The sequence below is a fragment of the Physcomitrium patens genome, chromosome 16, assembly GCF_059467195.1.
Source record: "Physcomitrium patens ecotype Gransden chromosome 16, ASM5946719v1, whole genome shotgun sequence".
NCBI lineage: Eukaryota > Viridiplantae > Streptophyta > Bryopsida > Funariales > Funariaceae > Physcomitrium > Physcomitrium patens.
Window position 1 is genome coordinate 9,934,012 of NC_143425.1, and position 25,444 is coordinate 9,959,455.

Sequence of the window (25,444 nt, forward strand, 5' to 3'; positions counted from 1 at the left end):
TAAAGCAAACTCATGTATAAAAATATATCACTTTAAGCAATTATGACATGGAACAAAATATACTTGATATCATTTTTCAAAAAAGTCTTTTGAAATACGTAGAAGAACTCATAGACGTCCATGCAATAAATTGGTAAAAAGTAATCAATCAAGCATGTCATATAAAGTTGCAAAACCAAATAAAATTATTCCAGACAAACATAATTTACTCAATTGTAATCAAAATGAATTATTTGTAAAGTGCAGCATGTAATCTTCTTAATTTTAGTTGATGATTTACACGTAATGACAGATGATTCGTGATCATTGATCATACTTTTATTAGCTGAATTTTGATGGCTCTGCCTCCAGCTGAGATTACCTTGTTGAGCCGAATCGGCTATGCCTTTGAAAGATATTGTTGTCCTTTTAATTAAGCCCGAACCCTAAAAAAATCTTTAGTTTAGTACATTAAACAGTTGGGTTCTTCCATCTTACAAGTTTGCAGCCTCGATTACGTCCACGCATTTTGCGCTGCAGATCACAGACCAAGAGCTCACAGTTAGAAATGCCATAGCCACAGTTTCCAGTACTAACAGATTTTCAAAACCAAGGTATCTGCAAATTCCGATAAAAGAGTTTTTTTTTTTTTTTTTTTTTTTTTTTTTAATAAAATTTAAAGTTTTTATAATCTTGCAACAATTGGTTAATAAATGTGAACCCGAGGTTGCATCAATTCATACCTGCTGACGCCAAGGAGAAATTCGCATCGTCCTGATGAAGTGCCCAGGCGAAGTAACCCAGCAAAGATTTACTCTGCGCATACTGAACTTTCGCAGCGATAGTATCAGGATTGTCATACCCGATCCAAGTCAAGTCAGACTTGTAACTATACATTGATACAGTAGTGGAATCTTGCTCAACAGTGGCGCCTCCTGCGTTGTTGTAAGTCACGATGTCTGCATATGTTATGGGGTCGCCACCACTGGTGGCAGGCGCCCCTACTCCGGTGTTGGCAAGACTGGCAAGAACCCACTGCTTTCCATAGAAAGCAAGTCCCAAGCACATCTTGTCTGCTTGCATGCCTGCTGACAGCCAGTTGTTGATTCCGTAATCAGTGTCGACGTCGGAGTTGGGGTCGTATAATGCTGTGTGTTCGCCAGTAGTGGTTGGCTCCCATGAGCCGTGGTAATCATAGGTCATCACGTTCACCCAGTCCAAGTATGTGTTGAAAGCGGTAATCGGCCAGACCTGATTACCGACACCCGTGTAGAGCAGAATTGACTGGTAGCTCACAGCAGCTGCAAGGACAGCATTCGAACCGCTTAGATCGGCAAATGTTTGAATGGATTCGGAAGAAATCGTATCTAGTAGTGGTTGAGGGTGAAGTTTACCGGCTGAAAGTTGTACCTGTGAGGAGAAGCTCGGTATTGCCTGACGATTGAGCCTCCGTATGCGCAGCCGCGCGCCATTCCTGTAGCAGTAGCGCCAAATTTTCCATCTCTGTTTGGCTTTGCGGTGACTCCCAGTCTAGGTCCAGTCCTTCGTAACTGTATTGGCGAGCCAGCGAGATACTGCTGTCAATGAAGGCCTGCCGCCTGGTGGATGTGCTCACCATTTCGCCAAATGTGGTAAAATTTGCTGCACCTCCGCCGATGGAGAGGAGCGTCACAACGGAAGGGTTTGAGCTCTTCGCCGTGGCCACAAACGTCGCGTACTGGCCATTGTCGGTGGTCGGAGCCACAACCTGGTACGAGGAAGGGTCCAAGCCTGCAAACGCGTAGTACACATGCGTCTCGTAATTGAAGTTTATGTTCACTAGCGGCAAGTCTTGCAACCAGTAACCCCCTCTCACCACAGCTCCAGCCAAGAAGAAATCCGGCGATACCAACAACTGAAAACTGAGAATCTGCACCAGCAAGATCCCAAACAATGATATTCTGGGCGCCATGGCAACATACAAGACAAGATTTTATTTTTCACAATCCAACTCAAGTCCGCTAAACCCAAGACAGAGTTCGAAGTCGGGAAACTATGAGGCAGCACACACGCAAAGTCCCACCGAGGAAAATCTGGGGAATACAGTGAACTAATCTAGGAGAAAATATGCAACAATCTGTAACTGGAAGCTCAGAGAAGGGACCGATTCACGTTTCTCGGCCTCTTTGCCTGCCTATATACAGCCTGTTGGACTACTTATGCCGGGCAGAAGCGGAATTGGAATCCAGTACAGGATGAACAGAATATCCAAATGGCTCCCGGCACCAGAACATGTTTATAAATCCTAAACTTTGAAACTTGTCTAATAGCTCACAAAATTTGCAGCAGCTACGCGACATCTATGTCTATGCACACATGAACGACTAACGGATGAAGTGAAAAAAGGTCAAAGTGCTTACGAGCGAGCTGGGCACCTGACCTGCTTCTCATACCGGACCGAAAGTGAACCCATTCTGGCATTTTCTATTTTTACCAAAGTCAACCTGGACTTTAATTGTTTGAACAGCTGATGACAAGTAGTCTGAAGCACTCTTCGAGGATGGCCAAATATTTGACTCCGAAACAGTGCAGCAGAACCTTCCATTGGACGTTGTAGTGATAATCGACGCTGCAACTTTACAGCCAGCTTGAGGAAAAATAAATAGATAAAAAATTAATCCATTAAAATCTCGGAGAAGGAATAAGATCCACTTTCAAGTGGGACCCAAACAGCATTCGTGGACTTAATTAATCCCACTCCTCAAAGCTCCAACTTTCTTTCATAAGACTGCAGCAGTGTCGTAAAAACTACGATACCACTTGCTCTAAATTAGCCATAAATTAACCCTAAATTTCCCAGAATGCAACACTTGCCCCACCTCTTGCTACGAACATGAGTGTGAAACAAGTCGATGTCGAGTAATATGAATGCGTACTAGACGACCGATCCTTCTAACTCACAACTCAACTTGAAGTGGATAATGTTTAGAAAGCTCATGTGATGTGATGTTATTACAATGGAATTTGGAATCATGACATGTATCTAAGGGGTGTTTTCAGAGGCACCCAAGTATACCAATGTAGAAAAATATTACTTTTTGTGAGTATAAATGTGTGCAATAAAGCTGGATCTTTTTGAATGTCAACTACAGTCTTTGTAATTGTTTGTAGCATTAAAAATGGTGGTTAAAGAACTCTACAAAAATTCTTTGAATTTTTAAATGTAGACCAAGTTGTTAGAATTTTTTTTTAGTATCAAATAATTTTAGAAAAAATATATAGTTAAATGTTCTATATATTTTTTAATTTTTTAAATAGAAATCTAATGTTGAGATTTTTTGTTTTTTATTTTTAAATTATGTCTTTTTTTTAAATAATTATGATAATTTGGTTAAAACATGTTAAGATGTTCAATTTTTGTAAATGATTTAAATGATTAGTTGTTCAAACAATTGGACAAAAGCTTGTAATTATGCAAGTAATACACATACAAGCAAAATTAAGGTCATTTTTTATTTTGCTAATTATCTTTTTAAGACTTGTATATTTTTTGGTTAGTAAGAATTTTGTAACTTGGCACTGTTATTTGGTTATTTTATTATGTTTTAGGATAATTGTATTTTTTTATGTCATTTTTTTAATTATTTTGCAAAAAATCATCTATGTCCATTTATATATTAGGTTAAAACTTTGAAAACAATCATCAACTAATCATTAATATACTTCTAACAAAAGAAGTAAAAAATAGTATTATGTGTATACTATTCAATAATAATAATAATAATAATAATATACTTATAGGGTGTTGCTAATGTCACCTTAGTCTTTGCCATTGCCACAACAAAATTTGCTACTACTACTACAGTCTTTATTATTGCTATGACAATTCTATGAAAAAATTAATTAAATTTTAGTATTTTTTTACTTTTTCTATTTTTTTGCCACCACAATCCTATGAAAATTTCAATCAAATTTTTATTCTTTTGTTAATGCAACCACAATCATTTTTGTATAAACATATATAAATACAAAGATATATATATATATAAACAAAAAAATTGATTACAATTTAAAAAAACTTAAGAAATATGTAGAGTTAATAGCAAGTTGTTGTGGCAATAGAAAAAATCGTGGGTGCATTGCTAATATATATATATATATATATATATACTAATATTTGTAGATATTCATAGTTATTTTAATTTTAGAAATATTATAGATTATTTTAATTTTTTTTACTATTAAAATTTGATCTTTATTTAAATATTAGATGGCTCTTTATTTAATGGTTTAATTTTTTTAATTTTCTAAAAGCCTTATTTTTCTAAAATTTAAATAATAGATAATTCAATTTATTCTATATCTTTTGTAAGAAGTAACAATGAGTATGATAATACTAATTTTGGAATATTAATAAGAAAAATATTTAATATTTAATAAAAAAATAAAATAAAACTACAAAGTTTAGAAAACAATTCTTGATTATGATATGGATATTAGTGCCCAATTGTGGATAAGAATTAAAGTTGTGTATATGTATATGTATTCTAAAAAGAAGATTTTTTTAGCAAATCTAATGAAATTGAGTCATATTTTTATATTAGATATTAGAAATATTTATTATATATAGACAATCATATTACAATAACATTTTAAATACTATAAAAATTTGATATGCCATTAGCTAAAATTATTAAATATTATATTTATAGATTTTGCTAGATATTCAAAATAAATTTTCATACTCTTTTCCAAAATTTTACATATTGATTAGAAAGTATTTTAAAATTTCACAATTAAAAAAAATTACAAAAACTTCACCCAATCATGTATGAGATGGAAATCAATAAATCAAGGAATTGAGTAAAGTTAATACTCACTCTTAAAAAGTTGAAATTCAATTGAAAATTTTGAGGAAAACGTAATTATATATATATATATATATATAAATACACTAATCACATGCTTTTAAAAATAATAAAAAAGTATGGTATCTTAAAATAATATTATTTGATTAAAACAAAACATTAAAAAAAATATAAATAGTCTAAAGTAAAGAAGAAGCTCTTACATGCTAATCCAAGATCATAATCGTGAAGAAAATTTTGATGTATTTTGTATAAATCTATAGAAAGGAATGTTAAATAAACCCAAGTTTTTTCTAAATCAATCTACCTATCCTAACCATCATGAAAAAAATAATGATTTCTAGATTCATTTTCCCATTATTGGATCTAAAACCAATAAAAACCAACCACATTCATCATGATTACCATATTCTTTATCAAGTGTGGATCTATTTAGTAAAAGCATGGGTCTATTTAACATTCCTCTATATATTTTCACACACACTGACATAATTTGACATACAAATCAATCAAAAGAATATTATAGTTAACTATATATATATATATATATATATATTTTAGGAATAATAAATCTCACATATTTTCAAGTGAATGAACCATCAAAATATAAGAAGATTCATGCTGTGTGGCACGCTTGTTTGTGGCAGTATCTAAGGATCCAAACAAGATGATTCAAGGAGATGGTGAGAACCAAGCTGGGGTCCTGATACCCGATCATGGCGACGTTCCACATACCCGGATCCTCTCATACCCGGAGTAATATAGCCCGGAGACATTAGGGCTCCTGGAGGTGGCCAGTTCTCAAGGTTGAGGGTTTTAGAGTCTCCCCTCACTCCTCACTTAGGCTGCTGCGATTGCAGGCTAACCTTGAAACTGCCCCAAATTGATTCGAGTTTTCGATCAGCAGGATTGTGAATTAGCTTTCTGTCGTAGGATTCTCTTTCTTGCTGGGTCGGAAACTGTCGTCAAAATGGTGAACAGTCAGAAAACAAGTGAGCAATTCCTCTTCGTTCTTAGCGATATCATTTGCAGCTTGTTGATGATTCGGGGTCGCTTAATACCGCCGTTCATTGCTATGGTTTCACATACACGTAGACGGGATTTATTGGGTTTTGATGAATGTAGTTGTGCCCTGGTGCAGAGAGTAAGCACAAGCGTGTTTCTATGAAGAAGAAGAGTAAGATTTTGAAGAAGGTGAAGTTGCACTGCGAAAAGAAAGCCAAGGAGGCGAGGAAGATAGTTCATTACAAGGCGAAACCTAAGGAGAGGGACGCAGAAGTTTTGGAGGATGCGCAGGTCGCTGCTATGGAAGCCCGGCGCGCTAAAGCTATCGAGAATTATGAGCAGAACCAAGCGGCGAAAAGGGAAAGGGTATGCCCAGCTGTGTGTCCGCGGCTTTCAGCACTTCCGTGGCCTACACTACTTTATCACTGAGCGTACTTCTTACTCGGTGTGAAAAGCCGGAGTGAGTTTTGAAGCGTCATGTTTGCTGTTACTGAATTATGTCTTTCGCGAAATCGATTCATTTAGGGTTTGTTTAAATTTATGGACGCAGGCTGCTGCGAAGCGTAAGATGGGATCGGCGGGCGATGCAGGTGACGTTGAATTTGCGCAGCTTGCGAACAATGCCTCCAGGAAGACTTCTGAGTTCGATAAAGTTAAGAAACAGAAGAGTGACAGGGTTGGTACCCAAGGTATGCCTTAATTTCTCTGTTGTTTCGTTCCAATATCCAATTTCAGTTTTTTCTTTGCAATCATGAATGCTTAAATTGTGAAGCCTTGAGTTATTTGAGGTGTTAGGTTTAGATTTTAACGCTTTTTTGTTTCTTCTGAAGAGCATTCTCGAAGGCAATTTTATAAGGAGTTCATGAAGGTGGTTGAGGCGTCGGATGTGATCATTCAAGTGTTGGACGCAAGAGACCCTCTTGGTAGCCGTTGTTTGGATGTAGAACGAATGGTCCATAAAGCTGGAGGACTTAAGCGTATTGTTCTTCTCCTCAACAAAATTGGTAATTTTCATGAATCTCTGTTTAAATCTCCCACACTGAAGCTGGAAATTGCCATGTGTAACACGTTTTTTGAGTTCTTTTCACGCAGGTCTTTTTTGTCGAAATACTATTGGATGTTATTAAAAGGAATCGAAAGCATGCTAGTTAGACATATAGGTTTATGCACAGTTCTAATTTTATCTACATGAGGTGTGTAATACCAGGTGCGACATCATTCGCCTTGAAATACTTGACATACAACAAATAGTACAAATCTGTTTAACTGGTCATTGATTTGCAGATCTTGTCCCTAGAGAAGTGGCGGAAAAATGGCTCAAGTATCTTAGGGAAGAACTGCCAACGGTTGCATTTAAGTGTAATACTCAGCAACAACGAACGAATTTGGGAAGGAAGTCTTTTACGAATGCTACCGAGAATGCTAATGCTTTGCAAAGCAGCGACGCCCTTGGCGCGGAGACACTTTTGCAGCTTCTTAAAAATTACTCCAGAAATCAGAAGGTACTGTCTGTTGTAATTTTATCTGTTCCTAGGATGTTGTTTCGAGCGTAACTTACTGCAATGTTGTGTACAGACTAGAAGTGATGGATTTTTTGTGCTTATTTTGTGTATGACTTGTTGCATGTGCAGATGAAAACAGCTATCACAGTTGGTGTAGTTGGGTTTCCAAATGTTGGGAAGAGTAGTCTTATTAACAGTTTAAAGAGAACACGAGTGGCCAGTGTTGGAGCAACACCTGGTGTCACGAAGGCGATGCAGGAGATTCACTTGGACAAGCATGTAAAGCTACTCGATTGTCCTGGAATTGTGTTCGCAGCATCGGGCGACAATGAAGCATCTGCCACATTACGAAACTGCACCAGGATTGAACAGCTCGACGACCCTGCTACCCCAGGTAAACTAGGGTAGATATGGAACAACTGAACTTGATGGTTTGTGATCATCGTCTTCTTTTGCTTCAGCATGCATAATACAATATAAATCTTAGGATGAGGTACTTCTGCGGCAACTGCAAGCCGACCTTTTTTCTGCAGCTTTTTACGATTATATGTGTTTTGAAGGGCATGGATAATCTCGTTGGTGTAACATGTGATTCGTTTATCTAAACAGTGAAGGAAATATTGCGACTGTGTCCTGCTGAGAAGTTGAAGACTATTTATAACATCAATAGCTTTAGCAACGTGGACGAGTTTCTGATGAATGTTGCAATGGCTCGAGGGAAATTGAAGAAAGGAGGTGTTGTAGATAGTCCTGCTGCAGCCCGCATTGTGCTTCATGATTGGAATGAAGGTACGCTCAGAATATATTGAGTGGTCGATGTGTGTTGTAACATGTGATTTTTTTGGAAAGCGTGGTAGTAAAGAAGTTGCGTGGCTATTAATACAAAGAGAATTCTATCCTGTATGCTCGTGTGTTTAGAGAGGTATATCCTGCAATTTTAGTGTGAAACTTAACGTATTTGTTATTGTGACTGTTTAAGCCCCACTGATATTTAGTTTGCATAGTGTGTTTTCACAAACATCAGTCTTCATGAGTCTAGTTTTTTCCTAAAACCCACGCCACCACGTGTTTTCCAGGGAAAATACCTTACTTCACAACACCTCCTGTACGGGAAGTCAGCGAGCATGCTGAATTTGGGACAATTGTGTCAGATTGGGGCAAGGAATTCGATGTGGAGGCAGTATTTCAGAACGAGGCATCTGCTGTTATAGCTGGTCTTCCTTCTATTGCAGATTCTTCACATGTTCAAATGTCGTCTAGTGCTCCACTCAACATGGACGTTGATGATTCTCTGGTACTCTTTCTTTTAACTAAATTGTATTTGGATTTTGTGGTGTAAGCTAAAACAATTCTCAGATTTCAAGTTGACGCACGTCCTTTTTAATTGCTTTGGTCTTGTGCTGAGAGCTATGTTGGTTTTCTGTACAGATCAACCAGGCCATGGAAGAAGAGGACAGTGACGAAGAAGAGGAAGAGGAAGATGAGATGGATGCGGGTCCCAGCATGATGGACACAAATGAAGTAGTTGTGAAACGAGGTAGAGCGTATTTGAGCCAGAACGAAAGACTTTACGATGCTGAAGGAATTCAAAATCCACATGCCAAACGAGCACTCAAAAAGAAGATGAAGAAAGCAGCTAAGAATGGTCCTTTTCCAACGAGCAATGGAAACGCATCTGATGACTACAATTTTGAAACAGACTATATTGAAGATGGAATTACTGGAGACCAGGAGGGTGATGGTGAGGATGCAATGGAGGGCGTCAATTAGGTTCGTCCTGGAGATGAGCACTCCTGATGCTTGTTTATTCATCGACTTTTAGATATGCCAACGTAAGTCTCGCTCTTCATGGAGACCTTGAAGGGGATAGTTCCTTTCCTCATTACTTTTTTTCCTTTCTTGTAGTCAGAGGTACATCATTGCTTCCCTTTTCTAAATGTGAAGGACCATGCGGAGTGCTTTTTCAGCTCCTAAAATTAGTCAAATAGTGTTAATTCTACAGGGCGCAAGGCTTTGTAATAGTTTTGTAGTGGTGTAAGGTGAGCCATGACTTAAAGAGCTTGTGTCTGCTTAGGTGGAGGTACTATGGTGTACTTGTTTCCGCGTAGTTTAGATCAATTATGAGTCAATCACTAATTTCGTATGTAATCTATTATTTGGCCAAAATTGAGAGCCACAGTAAAAGTACAAGTAAAAAACTCGAGGCAACTATTCATTTGTTTCTTTGTTATTGGGTCTTGGTCTCTAAGAATCTCACAAGGTCAGAACATAGTTTGTTGGAGCTCCTGAGCCGCTTAGATAATTTATGCACAATTGATAGATGCTGTCTAAGCTCCTTGTCACTTGTGCTGGAGTCTGGGCAACTCTGTACAGTATCTTGATTTCCCTGAGTCTAATCCCCACATCTCGGTAGATTGAGTGAAAATTGTAGTTTGAGTAACCATTGGAAAAATGTAGAACGTGCATTATTAGCAAATTTTTATTTTTGTTTGCAAGTTTAGGTGTCTCTAAATTTCATTTGATTTCGCAGAGCAAGCTCCTAGCTTACACTTTGACCCTTGTATCTGTTCATCTTCCTTGTGTGTGGATAGACCCTAAATAGAACTGATGAGTTTGGGGTTTAAAAAATCACGAAATTGTCTTTGGGCAATTAGATCAGGTTAACAATTTATAGGTCATTTTAAAATGTGTTTGGTATGAGGAGCCATTTGGATTTTTCGTCCATTCAGCACTAGATCGGTGCCTATTCCACTACATCCCTCCAAATTGCTTTCAATGACTTGGTACAGTGAAAATAAAAATAAAAAAGTTATTTATCATGAGAATTATGTCTATTTTTTATGTCAGAAGTACCTTTGCTTGAAGGCAAAGACCATGCTCTTTTGGTTTGTTTGGACTTAAGGCATGAAATTTATGAAAGGCTAGAGCTGATCTTTTCCCTCATTAAGAAGTGGCATATATATATATATATATATATTTATTTGCATCCATTCATAAATTTTGGGTAACTTTGATTTTGTTTTGATAGGCTTGCTTGAGCTTGCCTTCATTATCTAGGATATCTATATTACCCATAGCTGAAGAAAAGAACTCCCAAGGCCTAAAGAAATTTGAGAGGAAGAATGATAAAGGGGTGTCCATCCAAAATTAAGTTACTAACAATTATAATTGCTATTTAAATATTGGAATTTGTGGTCCTAATAAGTTGCTATTACTGATTGCACCAACCTCTCTAGTTAGTGGTAATCTTAGTCAGTTATGCAATAGGTACACTAAAAATGATATTGTCCAAGCTATTATTTGAAAGTTGTGTGAAGGTCGCATGTAAGTAGTGGACTAGGCAAGACCTCCAATGAATAGTTATAGATGATATCCCTTAATATGATATTTATTTAAAATCTAATTTAAGAAGTTGTCTTATAAAAATAATATATGACAAAGATGAATTATCATGCTTGTCTTGCAAAAGAAATATATTAACAAAGTTGAATTATAGATGTGAATTTCAAATATTTTTTTTTGTCAAATTAAGAATATGATGTTTTAGTAAAATTTTAGATTTAATACAAATTGTAAATTTACTAACATTATTTCATCATCATCATCATCATCATATATATATATATATATATATTATTTTTTTTGACTAAGTATTATGTACATACACATGTTAAGCAATAATTATCTATATGATTTAGATAGTAATATGTAAAAGTAGGTTAATTCCATAATATCTTCTATACAAGCTTCCTAAAAGCTTCATAGATGCTCCTTTCACTTTATAGGTGTCTTTAATTGATTTTTTAGGTTAGAAACGTGGTCAATAAGTTGGCCATGTGCCATACATGTTGGTAGCTTGAAGAACAAGCTAACTATGAGGTTCACATGTAGAAAACTTGTCTTGTTAGCTAAGGCATGTGTCTTGCAAAGTCAACACATATTAGAGGTCCTATAGAACATCACCACGTAGCTCCTAGTTAGATAGTATATATAGAGGCAAGAGTGAAGCCCTCTTCACTCTTATCAACTCCTTTCTTGCTTCAAGTCTAGATTTAAGAGTCTCTAGTTTCTTTGTCTTTTGGTAATAGCCATTCTAATTTCCTTTTAATATACATACTACTTTATTGGTATTTTGTCACTTTTCTTTCAACAAAATTTTTCCACGTTTATGCATCTTCTTCCAGTTCATGTCTTTGACAGATTGACAAGAGTACACTTATAATATTAGAGCTTTGTCTTTTCTTGATTATGAGTGGAGTACTATTTTTTTTAATAAGACATAAGCGTATTAGAAGTTGAGGACTACCTTCTTTTAAACTAATATTCTTCTTAGTATCTTCTTTATTCTCAACTCCCATCTTTTGCTTGTCTTGAGCAATATTAGATATTTATTTTCTAAGTATTATCATGGCAAAGCTTATTGAAATGAAAAGTGTAATGGCACAAATGCAAGAACAATTGAGGAAGTTAATGCTTGCAATGCATCAACTCAGTTTACCACCACAAGGAGCAACAAGAATGGCAGGAAGTGATGATATAGATATGATTGAACCTGCTTCAATATCTACATCCAATCATTTCCCTTCTCCTATGGTGGAACATCCTTCTAGTCTTAGAGAACCAAGAGTTTTCTTGCCTAAGAAATTTGATGGCATAAGATCCAAGTTTTGAGGATTTATCAATCAAGTACAACTTGTGATTGAACTTCAACTCCAAAGCTATCTAACTCAAAGATCACAAGATTCATTTAGATTCATTGGTACACTTCTTTCGAATTCAACATTATCATGGTTTTTATCTTTTCTTGAATAATGAGATCCAATATTCAATAATTTGGAGGCTTTTTTTAATAAATTTTTGATCCATATACAAAAAATATGATGCAACTTGTATTGTAATCAATAAGATTCATATTTTATGATAAAAAAAAATCGATCTATAATATTATATATTTTACAATTTTGACAACTTGCAATTGATATCAAGTAGAATGATATTGCACTTATTAGCCAATTTCTCTATGAATTACAATATGAGGTAAAGAAATTGATGCTCAACTTACTTGATCCTCAAACATTGAGTCAAGAAATTAATTTTGTTGTGAAGTGTGACAATTGATTTTTTAAATTTTGATCTGAGAATTAGACAAGTGGGCCTCAATATTATTATAATTCAATGGCAACACCAACGCCTCTTCAACACATATATTCAGAAGTAGAAGATATGCAAATTGATGCGGTATGTTTCAAACCTTTTACTGAGCAAGAAAAGACTCATCGTTGTCAAAAAAGATTGTACTTATATTATAGAGAACCTAAGCATACTGCTCAACATTGTCCAAAGAAGCGACACAATTATAAAATGAGGAGTATGAATGTGAAAGAAAACAATATATCAAAAAATGAGTTGGTCTAGCTACAATAGGAACCATGCGGTTGAAACCTTGTACAATATCTAACGAGGTCCTATTTTCTCAAAAACTTCTCTTTGTTTTACATTAAACATTATTTTAGGACCTATACATTACAAAGTGTTTGCCTTATTAGATTCAAGAGCTTCAGCGTGTTTCTTAGATGAAGAATTTGCTAAAAGACTTAACATATCTTTAGTGAGAAAAACTAAACTTGTTCATGTAGAAGTCATAAATGGTTGCCGACTATCTTTAGGAGATGTTATTCATGAAATCCTTCCTATAGAAGTAATAACTAATGGTCATAATAGCTTAATAATATTTAATATCATTAGATTTTTTTTTAATTCAATTATTTTAGATTTATGGTATTTAAAAAAATACAACTTTCAAGTAAATTAGATTTCTTGTACTCTTGACTTTTCTAAAAGTATCACTAAGAGTAAAGTTAATCAAGTAGAAAATCACAAGTCTAGTACAATTAAACCTATATTTGTAGGTACAAGTATTTTTTTTGCATACTGCAAAAAATTGATCACTTTGTGTCATTTATGTCACTCATTTCTAATGGTGCAAAGACTTCAAGTGGTATTCCAAGCCAATATTAGGATTTTTAAGATGTATTTGAAAAAAAAAATATAGATACTCTTCTAGGACATCATTCCTATAATTGTATAATTGACCTTTAAGAAAGAGCACAACCTTCATTTGGATCAATCTACAATTTATCACAAAATGATTTGGCTGAATTCAAGGAATATATTGAAGAAAATTTAGCCAAGAACTTCATATGCCATTCCAAATCTCCAGCACGAGCCCTAATTTTATTTGTGAAGAAAAAAGATGGATTATTGTGGATGTATGTTCATTATCAAGGATTCAACAAGATCACCATCAAAAACATGTACCCATTACCTTTAATATCTGGACTTTTTGATTAGTTGAATCAAGCTAAGATCTATACAAAAATAGATCTACAAGGAGTATACAATCTGGTATGCATCAAAGAAGGAGATAAATGGAAGACTATATTTCAAATTAGGTACAAATATTTTGAATATAATGTCATGTCTTTTGGACTTACAAATGCACAAGCAGCTTTTCAACATCTTATGAATGATATTTTTTGAGAGTTTTTGGATGATTTTTTTGTCCATTATCTAAAAAACATCTTAATCTATTCTAAGAATACAAAAGAACATGAACTTCATGTTTGTTGTATTTACAAAAATTAAGAGATGTGGGATTTTATGCTAAGATAGAAAAGTGTGTATTCCACACTACTCAAGTTGACTTAGATTATATCATTTCAAACAATGGACTTATGATGGATTCTAAGAAAGTTCAAACTATTATGGATAGGAAGATCTCAAAAACGGTCTAAGATGTCTAATGTTTTTTTGGAATTTGCCAATTACTATCAAATCTTCATCAAAGACTTCTCTCAAATTGGAGCTCTACTTACACGTTTGATTTACAAAGACAAATTTCAATGGAATTAAGAAGCTGAAGTAGTATTTGAAGCTTTAAAGTTAGCCTTTGTTTCTACACTAATCTTGTATTATGTTGATTTTTTGAAGGTATTTTTTTATAAAAATAGACGCATTAGACTTTGCTTTGAAGGTTGTATTATTACAAATAGGAATAGATGATAAACTTCACCTGATAGCTTTTCATTCCAAGAAAGTTTCAACAACCAAGATTAACTATGAGATCTATGACAAAGAACTTCTTGCAATTGTGGATTCTTTCCAAGAATGACATCATTATCTAGAAAGCACTTCTAATCCAATCACCATATATGCAAATCACAAGAACCTTGAGTATTTCATATCAATTCATGTTTTGAATCATTGCTAGTCTCGTTGTAGCATGTTTTTGTCAAGATTTGAGTTCAATATCACTTATCGGCTAGAAAAACAACAAGGTTTGTCTGATGCCCTTTTCAGACATTCTTATCTTGCACCTAAAGAAAGAGATTTAGCTTTTGATCAAAAAAAGATAATTTTATTGAAGCCAAAATAATTTCATCTTCGAGTAGTAAAATCAACATTGACTATTAATTCAACTTTTCTCAAACAAATTTAATCAAGTATGTCATTTGATCCTCTTACTCATGATATCAAGAATACTTCTTCTAAATCTTAGTTTGAGTTCAAGAACAACCTACTTTATTTCCAAAGATACCTATATATGCTAAAAAGAGAAGCATGTTTATGTATTTTTCAAGCATGTCACGACTTTCTAGTAATAGGGCATTTTGGATACAACAAGACTCTAGATCTAATATCTAGAGATTTTTGATGGCCGCAAATGTGGAAAGATGTAAAAGACTTTGCTCAATTGTGTGACATTTGTTCAAGGTCAAAAACTCCTCGACATCGATGTTATGGACTTCGTCAATCATTACCTATTCCAGAACAATCCTAGTCTTTTATTTCTATGGATTTTATTACTGATCTTTCATTCTTAGAATCATGTGATTTTATATTTGTGATAGTAGTTCATTTTACCAAAATGGCACATTTTGTACCACACACAAAATCTAACACAAGTGAAGAAACTGCAAAACTTTTCTTTAACAATATCTATCAATATCATGGATTGCCGAAAGATATTATATTGGATAAGGGGAGTCAATTTATATCAAGATTTTGGAGAACTCTTTTTAAGATATTAAAGGTGGACATAAAGCTTTCTTTGGCCTTTCATCCTCAAACTGATGGACAAACAAAGCACATAAATCAAGTTTTGGAGCAATACTTAAGATATACTATCAATTATCAACAAGATGATTGGAGAACCCTCTTACCATTGGTAGAGTTTGCTTATAATAATATAATATATTTTTTTATGTAACAATCACATTTTTTTGCCAATTATAGTTATCATCCATGACTTGATACTTTTGACTTTTCAAAAGTTGATAATCGTGTGGCAAAAGGTTTGACAAATCATTTGTCAAAGCTACATGCAACAATAAAGGTGCAATTAAAAGAAGCTCAAGAACAACAAAAGATCAATGCACATGCCTATCAAAAGGAACAACCACAATTTAATGTAGGTGACAAGGTATAGTTGCTTTGTCGTAATATTAAGACTGCTTGTCCTTGTGATAAGTTGGACTACCACATATTTAAACCTTTTCCTATTTGTAGACAAATCAATCTAGTTGCTTATCGATTACATCTATGGGAGGCAATGAAGATCCATCCTATCTTCCATGTGTCTCTTCTTGAACCATACAAGACTATGAACATACCAAGAAAAAGACAAGTTCTATCTTATCCTATAGAAGTGGACAATAATGAAGAGTTTGAAATAGAAAAAGTTCTAGACTCTAAGCGTTGCGAAAATAAATTAGAATATCTTATCCATTGGTACACATACAATATTATTGAATGCACATGGAAACCAATAAAGAATCTTGTAAATGCAGTAAAGGCAGTGGAGGCTTTTTATCGATGACATCTATCTAAACTAAGATGAGGAATAGTAAGTCTTTGCTATAAAAGAAATAAGATCCAGGAAAGATTGTATTTTATCTTCTATTTTTCTTTGTAGCTTCTCTGTATTTGTGATGCTAAGGAGATGGAAAACCAATAACTAGCAAATTCAACTCAAGAACTTTTATTTGTAGACTTACCAGATAAGACATTGCGACTGTCACAACCTTGAAGACAATGAAATCGAGATGGAGATCTTCAAGAACAACATGTCCTTCCTTGAATAGATGGAAAGATAGAACATGTTTGGTATCACGACCTTGAAAGAGACTCTCAATGTTTGATAATTTTATTAGAAGTAAGAATAACTCTTGACAGTGTTTCAAATGTTTTATTTGAAAGAAGTTATGAAGGTCTCATCAATGACCAAATTATAAGGTGGTCTTCTTTCCTTGATATGGAATACTATCGATGGTTGAGAGGGTCTATCAACTATCTTCAAAGAGAATAAAGATCAGAGTATGTAGTAAATACAATTTGCTGCATCTTGGATTTCTTCAATATATAAAGACCGCTCGTCATGGAACTCATCCCTAGAAGGAGAGATAATATCATATCATATCATATCATATATATATATATATATATATATATATAGACCAATAATTACCTATATGATTTAAATAGTAATAGGCAAAATTAGATTAATTCCATAATATCTTTTATTCAAGCTTCGTAGAAGCTTTATAGATGTGGCTTTGACTTTATAGGTATCTTTAATTGACTTTTTAGGTTAGAAACATGGTCAATAAGTTGGCCATATGCCACACATGTTGGTAGCTTGAAGAACAAGCTAACTATATGGCCCACATATAGAAAACTTGTCTTGTAAGCCAAGGCATGTATCTTACAAAGTCAACACATATTAAAAGTCCTATAGAACATCACCGCATAGCTCCTAGTTAGATAGAATATATAGAGGCAAGAATGAAGCCCTCTTCACTCTTATTAATTCCTTTCTTGCTTCTAGTTTAGATTTAAAAGTCTCTAATTTCTTTGACTTTTGGCAATAGCCATTTCAATTTCTTTTTAATATACATACTACTTTATTGCTATTTTGTCACTTTTCTTTTAACACAAATTTTTCACGTTTATGCATCTTCTTCCAGTTCATGTCCTTAGTAGTAGGTTTAAGATTAAATTATTGGTTTTTTATATTAAAAAAATAATATTGAATATAAATTTTTGAATAATATTACAATATATTTTTTATTATTAAATTAATATTAATAGTAAATAACATATAGCAAAGTTTTAACTTAAAATAAAATAAAAAATATATTAATATATTAATATAAATTTAAAATTTTAATTTAATTTTTTTCTTCAAGAAATAATCTTATGTATATTAATGTTTTATCTAAATATGTTTAGCTTATTCATAATTATTTTTATGATTAAAAAACTCAAATATTTCATTAAAATTATTAATAAGATAAGTTTAAAGTTGGAATTTTTTTTAAAAAAATGCTTTTAAGAATGCCAAACTATAACCATATCTGAGAAGAAGTTTTCTTAAATTTTATTAATCTATAATGATTGTGTATAGAGTATAATAGAATAGTAGAAGATTAATTGTGTTAGATACTTCTAACATACTTATAGATTTTATAAAAAAAAAAATACACTTGTATTTTACAATATAATGCTTTAGGAAAGATCCAAATTTTTTCAAAAAAAAAACACAAGTTTTAAAATATTAAAAGAAAGTACTAATGTATTTGTGATGTAAAATTACAAAATTATGATACAAATGAGATTTAAAAAATTATCATTTTTTGCAATAAAAAAAATATAGAAATAGTAGAAGCTTCCGTAAATTATTACTTTTAGATAAAGTGTGAACTTATACTAGTAATGGCATAATTATATACAATTTTAAGTACAATGAATGAGAGTCAAAGTTTAATTAAGTACTATGATCAATTTAATGTAAGACAAGAATAAAAGTATAAAAATTAGAATATGTATTAAAAAATTATGTTATTACCAAAGGTATACAATCACATTAGATATGACAAAAAAGAACTTTAAGCAAGCTCTTTTAAAAGGTAAAAAATTGTAAAGTCTAGGAACCACGTTCTAATTTTATTTAAATATCCTAATTTGATTATATACTTAGGAATTAAAATACCTGTTGTATATATATATATATATATATATATATATATATTACATATTAGAAAAAGAGGTATATTTTTGGTAATTACAAAAATATATTTTCAACTCAAACATACTTTATAGAAACTTAATAAAAGAAATCTAAAATCTTAAAATATATCATTATCATTATAAAGTCACTTTTTAAAAATAAAATATTATAGGTATAATAAATATAATATACTTCATTGTTAAGTATATTGATATAATTTAAGTTGTAGGAGCAATGTATTTAGATAATTAAAATATATATTTTTGGATTGAAATATTATGTATTATTAAATCCTAAATCAACAATAATTATTTAAAAGATTCATTTTTAATTTCTAGTTTTTTATATTTTTAGTATATGTTAAAAAATTAATTTTAAAAATATTAAAAATATTATTATAATAATAATTGTATTTTAATATTATAATATTATCTTTTCAATTATAATATTATAAACATAATACTATAACAAATAAATAATATCTATAAAGAAATAAAAATATTAAAATGACCCAGACTTTTACTAAATCAATATACTGTCAATACCATCATTACGTCTCTCCGTCTCCTGTCCCCGTTTCCAATGCCCATCCCCAGTCCACAAGCCTCTTGCAAGGAAGCCCAATTGTTTGAGCCTTAGACTTTCAATGCTCCACTTGCTCAGAGATAGGACTACCACGTCACAGATCGTTCGACCGTTTATAGGCATTCTCTTTTCGTTTACATTTTGGTGGCTGCAAACATGAACACTTAGTTAATTGTTATGTAACGTAAAGTTCATTCCTACTCTAACGCTGAATTGTGGGTTGCAGATGTTGTACCATACGCAGCGCACGCACCATCGTATGCTGATACTTGGGGCTGGATTATGGTGAGTAAAGCTTTGCCTCTGGAAAATGACACGACTGGGATATCCTGTTCTTGCATCTATTCATTTCATTCTGCGAACTCTTGATTGACATACTTGTAACAGAACTAAATTTTGAACACTTGTACAGGTATCAAACCAACCAATCCCAGCAATCAGTCCCGAGAAACTGATATCAAAATAAAGCAACGTATTGATGGGGAACTCAAGTTCCTAGATGGGCAAGCCTTGTCTGCAATGATTGGTCTCAACAAGCATGTTGGCAAAAGGTACGTTCGCCATGACTCATATCGCGTGATTTTTAGAAGCAAGGGAAGGCCAGCAGACAATTCGCAGCAGGGATGTGATGAAATATGTTGAAGTTGGTGGGATCATGTACTGTTCCACAGCCTAGCAACAGAGCGAAGTGTATACACAGAGGAGGCAGCACGGTTTATCCATGGACATGAAACTGCTGTGAAGTAGTAATTTTGTGGAACACTGTTGGAGTAGTCCACGGTACGGCCGTCGGGACATTTCCTTCCATGTAATGACCCGAATTTACAGACATGACCCAATCACCCATATCGACGCGATGAAAAGAACTATGTGCTCACTCTATAGCTCGCTCGTAGAGACTCGTGTTGCATAGTTCACGTTCTGATGACTATCACCGAACTGAAACAGAAAGTGACTCGTTACTTGTGGTCTCATTTAGATGAAAGCAAGGATATGTGTTTTAGTATTTTACTTCAATTAAAAAAAAAGTATAAAAAAAAAAAAAAAAAAAAGAAAAAAGAAGAAAACAATTGGGATATCAGCTCCAGCACAAATATGTGACAAGTCATGAATCTGGTGCCCCTCATGTTCAGGATAAGAACTGATAATGAGCCCTTTCAAACGGACCAATCTCTTCCCGAGGCTCAAGATAAACATGAAAGGCCCTCAGTGGGTGTTCCATGAAACGAAGTGGCACAGACGACAACACCAGATCAACTAAAAGAACCCAGAACTGGTCTGCATAAAACTTGCACAAAGCTTCAGACCATCAACTAACATTGCAATAATATGGTACCAGTACTTCCTTAAAAAACTTCAGCTGCGGTGCTATTTAAAAAATCGGCAACGGAAATGAACATATAATAAGACTACAAACACGAGCATGGCTCATCGCTAAGACATCTAATGAGGAGAATGTATCGCTTATTACAACATGAGTATCTACCACCTCTCTCACAATACACTAGCTACTACTGCAGAAAGCGCCTCTCTTCAACACAGCGGTTCAATCGCATGCGTGGGATGTAAGAGCAGCTTGTCTCCATTGGAACTGAAAAACTGACAAAAATAAAGACATAGGGAAGGAAAAACCAGTAGACTGTATGAGGCTTCCATGGCTTAAAAATTAGCTGTTGTTGACTGTATGTGCACTAAATACCTGAGAAAAGAGTTAAGAAACTGACTGACTTCATGGGATTAACCTCCCGCTGGCAACCCTCCAAACGTCGAATGTGAAATAATACCCGGCTTCTAGCTGAATGCAGCACCCAATTGCTTAAATGTTGCAAATAGCAGTCATAATAATAGCTCCGGTAGCCTGTCAAGTCCAGAAACCATCACCAGCGTCCCCATCGTACACAATGTACATAATACGGCGTTTGCATTGCATTGCTAATGGCTATGCTGGGCATCATCCTCAAGCCTCGTTCTTCAAGCGCTTAATCAATGCATCAATGAGCTTCTTCTTAGCAACAACTCTCCCTCCACGACCCCCACCAAACATCTTCTCTGGCAGATCCTTGAACTTCTCCCCAATGAGGATGATGTTTTTGGGATTCAGCGCACCGTAGTTCCTCTCACGGATAACAGGATTCAGGTAAAGATCAGGCTGAGTGGCCATGAAGAGGTTGACTGTCTGACGGGCTTCTGCGAGAAATGACTTCAAGGGCTGCGCCATTGGTACTCTGTCCTGGACACTTGTCCGATACTTGTCATCAGCAAAAGATTCTAGTATCGTTAAATCTGTCTCGATGCCCATCACCGCGTAAATGTTGAATCTCTTTACGTCCTCGCTCAAAAAGGTCTCCATGATGCGTCTGGAAATGTGCTCAAGAACCCCACTGATCACTTTATAGAACGCAGTTGGTGGAAGGATTTCCTGGGATGTTTCCGCAATGGTTTGCAGATAGATATAAACGTCGTTCAAATAATCGTTAGCACCTTGCGGAGGGTCATCAGGACTCCAGTTAATATTCAGAGTCGAATTCATGACCTCGTCCACTTTCGACTTCACCAACTTGATCATAGTGTCGTGTGCCACAGCTTGCGAGTTTCTCAGAACGGACTGAGCGGACAGAGCCCCATGAGGACCTTCAACTAGCCGTGTAGGGATACCGCAAAGTTTGGCAGCGTGTTGCGCAAAATAGTCACATGCAGTCTCAAGTACAGTCATATTGGCAGCAATCTGCATAGCGTGAGATACTCCCAATATAGGACTTCGAACAAGCCTGAGTAACGCCTCGTTCAACACTGTCACCAAAAGCTTATCTAAATACCTCTTCACTAGGTCGTAGTAATCGATATGGCCTCCGTAAGCCAAGAAGCTGACAGAATCCTCGATGAAGGATCTCACGATTCGACAGCAATCAGGTACGGTAGCTGAGAAGGGGGCAATATACGGGAATGCAGGCATCACATCCACACTTTGAAGGTGGAAAGCCAGCACATTCATGTTGTACTCGTATTCTTTCCTCATCATCATACGTTCCGACTTATCGTTTGCTAGGACGTCGTTGATGCGGTAACGGCAGTCTGCTAGAAGAAGTTCGTGATACTTGTCTCTCATCGTGTCAAGCACCTCCAGCAATGGTCCGACCTACAACAAACAAAACAAGAACAAAAGTCGAATTAAAAATCCTAACGAACTCAATTATGTGCGTGTAAGACGAGACCAATTAAAAGATTGACACAACACACACCTGGTAACCGTATCTTCGCAATGTGGCCCCAAGCAAACTAACATAATCCTTCACTAAAAGGAGGTGATTCGCATCCTGCATTCGTGAAAACTGGTCTTCCATGACGATGGTCACTTTGCTGATAGCCGACTCCCACAGCTGTTCCGTTCTGGCACTAGTCATCAGACCGCCTGCAGACCTCAATACGCGGTCCTCAACAATGAAAAACCCAGCCAGCTGAGCAAAGTATGACTGATGCGACTCCAAAAATGACTGTGTGGTGGAAATTTGCAAATCAGAATTCAGCTGCAGCTGCCTGTTCTTGAAGTAGTACTCGCGAAACTGGTCCTGCATCCCCAGGCACGTATTGATGTGATATGCCCTGTAAACTGGGGTGAGGTCAAATTTCAGCTGGGAGTCGTCTTCATCCAAGTCTTCCATTTCTAGCATGTATACCAACTCCTTCGATCCCGAACGGCTTTGCTCTTCAGCCTGCCGCTGCCGTCCTCGGAGGTCTTCTTCTCGTTGCCGAGCTGATGAAGCTTGCCCGATTGAGAGTTGGCCGATCTCCCGGGAAGCACTTCGGATATGAACAAGCCAGTCGTTGAACTCCTTGTTCACTTTTCTCTCAATATGTGCTCTACACACAGGGATCTGCCTTTCTAGAAGCTGGCGCAGGGCTCGAGCAGGTAGCACAGGCATGAAGTCTCGCTCCATGATGTCCAAGGCCTTCAGTGCCGGATAGTAGCTGTCATTCATCACATGTTCATTCACCCTCATGCATAGATCCACCACAGAGGTGCACGTTTTGAGCGAGTCAATCGCCTGCATTATGTTCTTCTTAGTTCCATGGGACTGTATTAGGGCGTCCAGCATCCGTAAGAGAGTATCGCCAACCTCTTGTAACTGCCTGTTTTCCTCTGCAAGCCCAGATTTGAGCTCATCTGCGTCGACAAGAACATACCGCAATTCGTCCACAGCACGAATAAACTCCGAATAGTGAAGCTTGCAAAGGTCCTCAATTTCCACCTCTTTCTTTTTCACAAAATACTTGAGTTGGTGAATCAGCGTCTCTGGCTTGCCATTCTCAAATGCTGCTCGGATGAACGGGGCTAGGTCTTCGCCATTGCCTATGGCAGACGCCAGCGCCGATTCATCCACTCCCATCATCCCCCCATCCCCATTCTCTGCCAACCCTGCTCTCTTTGCCTTACTCATTGTGGCTAGATCCTGTAACACCTAGCACAGCACCCTCATTGACGACCTCAGGCCAGGAGGTTGTAAGACCAAAAGCCCCCAAAATTCACAGACCGAGTCCTGCCCACCACGTCCAACCACACCACCTCCTACAAAACCACCCTCTTCCTTAGATTGCATCACTTCTCACGCTGCAGGGGTTTCCATGCGATAATCCGCCTCTGAAATCCCAATCTGACTCCTTGCCCTACCGTACCCATGTCCTCGAATAACACTCACAGATCCTCTGCTCGCTGATACCAAAACAGCACCAGAAAATCACGCGCTCTGTGACCCACGAGATCTCGCGCGGAGAGGGAGAAAAAAAAAAAAAAAAAAAAAAAAAAAACGACCCACGGGAAAAGAAAAAGAATATAATCACCCCAAAAAGTATCCCTCGCGAATACAACTCGCAAACTGAATCTGGCAAAATCAGAGACCTGCTTCGAAGCCTCGAAACCCTAGAACTTCTGCCCTCGAGCGAATCCAACGCTGAGACGCTATTCCACGGCAAAAAAGAACACAACCCACGAGGGGCGAGGGATGGGATCTGAGAGACAGAGCACTCACCCACTCACCTGCGAGCATGGATGGCGAGAGTGAGAGAGAGTGCGAGAGTGCTGCGCAATGTGCACGCCCATGCCCCGCTCCTCCGCAACAACGAGGCCTCGCTCGCTCACTCACTCTGGCCAAGCAAGTCAGGTAGTGAGTAGTGAGCCACTCAGTCCGTCCCTCCGTCCGTCAATTTGTCCGCCAGTCAGTCAGTCAATCACGCAGGCCGCGGTCTCTCTCCTTTCTTGGGCTTCACTTTTGCTTTTTGAAATAGCGTTTGCTTGAGTTTCCCTTTTGATTGCGACTATGAGGGTGGATTGCTTGAGTTTCCTTTTGATTCCTTTTACGATTATAGGTGACATTATAGGTGGAATTTTTATATATTATTTACTTGTTAACTTCAATTTTTTCAAAAGTAACCAATGCAATCAATGATGTAAATATTTTTGTCTTTCTTCAATAGCATAATTTATTCAAGTTTTTTTTAGATATTAATTTAATCTTTGGATTTCAATAAATTTCTTGTATAATAAACACATTTTTATTTTATTTTTCTTCTAAAAGAAGAATAAATTATAATAATAAAAATTACATAGCAAAGATCAAAATATAAAGAAAGAAAGAAATAGTGCTTCAATTTATTTTTTTGACCTATTGTTATTGTTCTATAATTTAATAACTTTAAAATTCTATAACGACTTGTAAAATCTAAGATCAAGATAGAAATAGAATATGTATTGTAGCTTAAAATCCCTATAATTTGATTTGTGGGTTATTATAGAAAGTGTGTTATAATGTTATTATTGTTATATCAATAAAACAACTATATTTTTATGTAGCTTAAAAAAAAACCATTTCTACATATATAGTTGCAAGTGTTAAGGATATGAATCACAAAAAAAATCTTAAAATAACAATATATTCTTATATTAGTAAAAAAAGATAATTAAAATATAGATATATAATTGAAATTAAAATAACTATTGTCAAATGCAAAAGGACTAAGAAGTCTTGGACCAAGATAGAACACAAAAAAGACATTGACAACAGTGAAGAAGGTCTCATTTTTGCTTCCATATATACTATCTACCAAAGAACTACATGGTGATGACTTGTAAGACATATGACACGTATCCAACTTGAGACACATGTCTCTAATTTATAAGGCAAGTTTCCAATATGTGTACTAAATGCCAAACTTATAACACAAGCTAAGAAAACATTTGATTCATGTCCAACAACTTCAAGAATTCCTTAGATGTGATCTAAAATAAACCACTCTAGTAAGTGATTTATTCCAATTCACAACTATTAATTAGCTTCCAATGTAATTGCTTAAGTTGTCTCCTACTTTGTCTTAAATTCTTAATTCTCTTAACTATTTAAAAACCACTCTCACACAACTACAAAAACAATAGAAGGCACTTAAATAACTCAAAAAAAAAAAAAAAA

The 25,444-nt window shown here is 35.4% G+C and overlaps 4 protein-coding genes across 6 annotated transcripts; 2 read left to right on the forward strand and 2 right to left on the reverse strand.

Moving 5' to 3' along the window:
- Nucleotides 1–185: 185 nt before the first annotated feature.
- LOC112293141 (class V chitinase CHIT5) lies at nucleotides 186–2,138 on the reverse strand. Its single transcript, XM_024542272.3, has 3 exons — nucleotides 1,390–2,138; nucleotides 723–1,280; nucleotides 186–513 (listed from the first exon to the last, which is right to left on the reverse strand). The coding sequence occupies exons 1-3, from the start codon at nucleotides 1,928–1,930 to the stop codon at nucleotides 494–496; spliced, it is 1,119 nt and encodes a 372-aa protein (XP_024398040.1). The 5' UTR covers nucleotides 1,931–2,138; the 3' UTR covers nucleotides 186–493.
- A 3,509-nt stretch (nucleotides 2,139–5,647) lies between these two features.
- LOC112293066 (guanine nucleotide-binding protein-like NSN1) lies at nucleotides 5,648–9,544 on the forward strand. The gene is made up of 9 exons (XM_024542117.3): nucleotides 5,648–5,818; nucleotides 5,968–6,197; nucleotides 6,382–6,520; nucleotides 6,662–6,835; nucleotides 7,116–7,333; nucleotides 7,463–7,727; nucleotides 7,943–8,122; nucleotides 8,410–8,627; nucleotides 8,762–9,544. The coding sequence occupies exons 1-9, from the start codon at nucleotides 5,797–5,799 to the stop codon at nucleotides 9,101–9,103; spliced, it is 1,788 nt and encodes a 595-aa protein (XP_024397885.1). The 5' UTR covers nucleotides 5,648–5,796; the 3' UTR covers nucleotides 9,104–9,544.
- Nucleotides 9,545–18,263: 8,719 nt separating this feature from the next.
- LOC112293587 (spermidine synthase 1) lies at nucleotides 18,264–19,733 on the forward strand. Its single transcript, XM_024543205.1, has 4 exons — nucleotides 18,264–18,300; nucleotides 19,213–19,317; nucleotides 19,399–19,537; nucleotides 19,658–19,733. The coding sequence occupies exons 1-4, from the start codon at nucleotides 18,264–18,266 to the stop codon at nucleotides 19,731–19,733; spliced, it is 357 nt and encodes a 118-aa protein (XP_024398973.1).
- A 595-nt stretch (nucleotides 19,734–20,328) lies between these two features.
- On the reverse strand, nucleotides 20,329–24,153 carry LOC112293493 (exocyst complex component SEC15A). Of its 3 annotated transcripts, none has more exons than XM_024542965.3 (3): nucleotides 24,019–24,153; nucleotides 22,226–23,550; nucleotides 20,329–22,122 (listed from the first exon to the last, which is right to left on the reverse strand). In XM_024542965.3, the coding sequence occupies exons 2-3, from the start codon at nucleotides 23,420–23,422 to the stop codon at nucleotides 20,944–20,946; spliced, it is 2,376 nt and encodes a 791-aa protein (XP_024398733.1). In that variant the 5' UTR covers nucleotides 23,423–23,550; nucleotides 24,019–24,153; the 3' UTR covers nucleotides 20,329–20,943. The 3 variants fall into 3 exon arrangements, with proteins under 3 accessions (XP_024398733.1, XP_024398734.1, XP_090113074.1); XM_024542966.3 differs by having other exon boundaries at nucleotides 24,011–24,148; XM_090256948.1 differs by having other exon boundaries at nucleotides 22,226–24,143.
- Between the last annotated feature and the right edge of the window lie 1,291 nt (nucleotides 24,154–25,444).